At 29.3% G+C, this 3,776-nt stretch overlaps 1 protein-coding gene across 1 annotated transcript in view; it reads right to left on the minus strand.

The window, feature by feature from the left end:
- ATP8B (ATPase phospholipid transporting 8B) overlaps positions 1 to 2,170 on the minus strand; it is a gene marked incomplete at its 5' end in the record, with an annotated part of 23,879 nt that extends 21,709 nt beyond the window's left edge. Inside the window, 3 exon segments of the mRNA XM_014427356.3 lie at positions 74 to 229; positions 316 to 521; positions 1,958 to 2,170. Of these exon segments, the coding sequence (XP_014282842.3) occupies positions 74 to 229; positions 316 to 521; positions 1,958 to 2,170 (575 nt within the window).
- Positions 2,171 to 3,776: the final 1,606 nt, after the last annotated feature.

A 3,776-nucleotide genomic window follows, 5' to 3' on the forward strand; every position in this document is an offset into this window, starting at 1 on the left:
TATAAAATTATCCACAATATAAAATACACCACCATATAACAAACTAAAAAATGAAGATAATATACTAAATTACCTTTGTCCTTTCCACATCAAAGTACCATCAAATTTGTTGAGCAAATTGTTCGGAGGTTCACAGATGATTTCGCCATCGAAACTTCCAAGTAGACCATCATCCTGCCCCAGATCGGCAGTTTCAATTAGACATACTTTTGATTTTAAATTTGTTTCTCTAAAAAGAAAAAAAAAAAAAAGCAATTAAATTTATAAATATAAATATTATTTTCAAATACAGAAGAATAGTAAAACAATAATTACCCATCCAACTCAGCAGTTTCAATAAAACAGAGACCATTGGGTTCACTAGTGCTGAGAAGAAGAACATCAGCAGCGACGAACTGATCGTTCTCCATCCTGATAACATCTCCCACCCTGACCTGTGACCATTTACTTTCCACAAGTTTACGATCACGGACAGCCAATGCCTTTCTGTTATTAACCTGGGAGTCACTGACATGTCTTTGCTAAAAAAAAAAAAAAAATAAAATATAAAAACAGTTCTTTTTTTAGTAAAAGTAGTTTTTCTGTCATAAAGATTTTTATTGAAAATTCTTTTCAAATAAGAATACAAATTTATCACAAAAATTAATAAATAAAATTAAATGAAAATGAAACTATATGTTATTATTTACATTAATTCAGATATAAAGGAAATCATAATTCTATGGAGAGAGAAAGGAGAAGAACAAAAAGACAAGATTTAAAAGTAGAAAGTGAGGGTTGTTCATCTCCCAAAATAACTTTAGTATTAAATTTAGGAAACTTTATGAAGTTTACTTCTTAAAATGCAAATCATAGTTAAGTTTATTGAATACTAAACAAAAAACTAAAGCTCATTTTGTATACAGATTACTTGCCTTTTAATACACCTTAAATGTAAAAAAAACTTGATTGCATCCCAGTGTTATTATTGTACATAACTACAAACAACTGATGGATTGTGCTGGATGTAAGGTTCAATTTTTGTGGTTTCTTGGTCACTGTGGCATCAAAGGATGAACTTGCTGATCAATAAGGGTGTAGTAGTAACCGCTGCATTCACCGAAGAAATAGTTTCTTTGATTAGAGAGAAAGGCATTCGAAAAATGGCAGTTAATTTGGTTTAAACAAAGTGACAATAAACTTAGAATTGTTGAAACATCATTAGTCTCTAGTCGAAAAAAACTACACTTAACAAGAAGAGAATATGTGGTAATGACCCACCTCAGGATAGGACAATCAAGAGTGACACATTAATTCCTTATGACAAGAGGAACATCTCCAAATTTTATATCTTGTGGTGCCCCGTTTACAGTACTGCACATTCTGACTGAGTACTGTGCCTACGATAATGAACAAGAGGAAGTTGGAATAGGGACCAATATAGAAGATATATTAAAAAATACTGAAAAGACAATAGAAAAATTGTTTTTTTGTCTAAAAAAAAAATTGCATTTTTTTACGAATTCAAATCTATATACTTGTATCATTCGACTGTTTTTTCATAAATCATTTGTACCAAAAGTAACCTCAGTGGTTGAAGAACTCAAAATTATTACAAATAAATGAATAAAAAACTGGTATATCTCAACAAAATTTTAACCATAATGTAAAAAAAAAACAAAAAACACCCTTACATTTATATGAAAAGTGTTTTATGTGCTTGAACCATTTCGAGGAGGGCAGGTTATTCTACAAACTACCAACCTATTCTAACCAGAATGAAATTTATTTTGACTGAACACCCTAAAATTCAACCCACACAGGCTGTATTCAAACCATACGGCTTCTGACTCAAGAATGTCGAAGTTCTACCAACTTACACTCAGGCATCAAAGCCTTATCAACATGAAATTGTTGTAATAATAATATAAGACTAAATAAAATATATAATATAAATTGTTGTAATAATAATACTTACAAAGTCGTCATAAGCATCCTTGATGGCAGTGAGACACAAGACACCAATGAGCGGGACAGCAGTAGTGATTGGAGTTAATGAAGAGATGACATTTATCATCTGCAGGACCATAAGGCAGAGGAAATAGAAGTTGGCCAACCTCTGGAACTGCTCGAACAGGTTGAGCGGGATGAAAGTGAGCAATGAATACTTTGAAGTTTTGATGTAATTATTCTGAAAAAAAAAAAATTGTATTAATAATCTTTATAAAATATAGATAACAAAAGATCACTTAAAAAAAAAAAAAATCTACTCTTGTAGAAAGGTTGTATCCAACAGCTATTTCATGAATAGCAACTCACTAGGCAAACCTTGTAACTTTTAAGATAAACAGAGCAACCGGCTTTTCAACTAAAGAAATAAAATTACAAAAGATTTACTATTCTTTCTTGATATAACACTTACAGTGAACTCAACAAACTCGATTCATTTTTTAAAGGGTTATGTTATATGTAATATTTCATCTTCAAGTTAGTTGCACAATGTTGACAGAAGCACAAACTAAATTAGAACCCCCATAGGGGTTACATATGATATATATATCACACCAAAGAACTCTGCTTAGAATATTACTATAAGGGGGGGTAAACATTTAGGAAAATATTGAATTTAAAAGGAAAATTTTAGAACAAATTTATTTGTTTACATGTTTTTTTAAAGGTTGTAACCAAGCAACTTATAAAATAAAATATGAAGACATAACTGCAGTAAGCCAAATATTTAGATAATCGTTGCATAATTATATAATTAATTTTAATATTTTTTTAATTTAAAAAAATACGGATAAGTTCTGACCAAAACATTCAGTAAGATATTTCATATTGTGTCATAGGTTTAAGTATAAAAAAATTAATGCCTTATACTCATATATTTATTTTTTTACAACCTTTATATGATCATGAATTTTAAAATGTGCCCAACATGGGAAACGCTTCACCTATGCAATTGCTAAAATATATTCATGCATAATTGAAACAATTTTTTATTATTATTTTATTTCCAATTTTTAGTCAAAATAAAGATTGAAGTGGAAAAGTGAGACTATCTACAAAAAGTAGAAATATCTTTAAAGAATTTATAGATGAAAAAGAAACTTGAAAATAAAAGCTCGAAATCTGGATAATTAATGAATTTATTAATAAACATGATGTGAAGTATAGGAATTTATTCTTAACTGAAAAATCTATGACAAACTAAAACAAGATTATATCTGTCAGTAAAAAAAAAAAATGTGTAAAGTTATAAAACATCACTTCTGGGAACTTTTTATTTTTTAATTCAGGACTAAATGTGAAATATGATCAGATATAGGATGATGTAACCAACTGGAGAGACCACACAACAAAAAATTTCGACAGCTAAGGATTTAAAATAACTGCTGATTAAACAGTTTCCAAATTATATCCCTGATCAAAGCACACACCATCTGAGACGTGAATTTCTCAAACCTATTGACAATTTTCGAGATTTATGGATTCAAACAATGAGCAAGTATTACACATATACAGCTTTGGGTAATAGTTTCGATTAATTAATCGAAAAAATCAATGACCTAAAATTGTTTTGGAAGTAGATTCCCTAAAAAAAGTTCCAGAGTTGAGTACAAGGGAGAAAAATCTAGAAGTTACTAAGCCTTAACACACATTTACTCATTTTTTCTATTTTGTATTGCACTTGAAAGTTTAAAAATGAAAAAAGGTTAATAGATACATGTACGAATAAAATAGAGGCGTTTATAACCAACAGGTTTTACACCTTAATCTCAAAACAACCAACCAAT

Source organism: Halyomorpha halys, unplaced genomic scaffold (genome assembly GCF_000696795.3).
Source record: "Halyomorpha halys isolate HHAL.00 unplaced genomic scaffold, Hhal_1.1 Scaffold633.1, whole genome shotgun sequence".
NCBI lineage: Eukaryota > Metazoa > Arthropoda > Insecta > Hemiptera > Pentatomidae > Halyomorpha > Halyomorpha halys.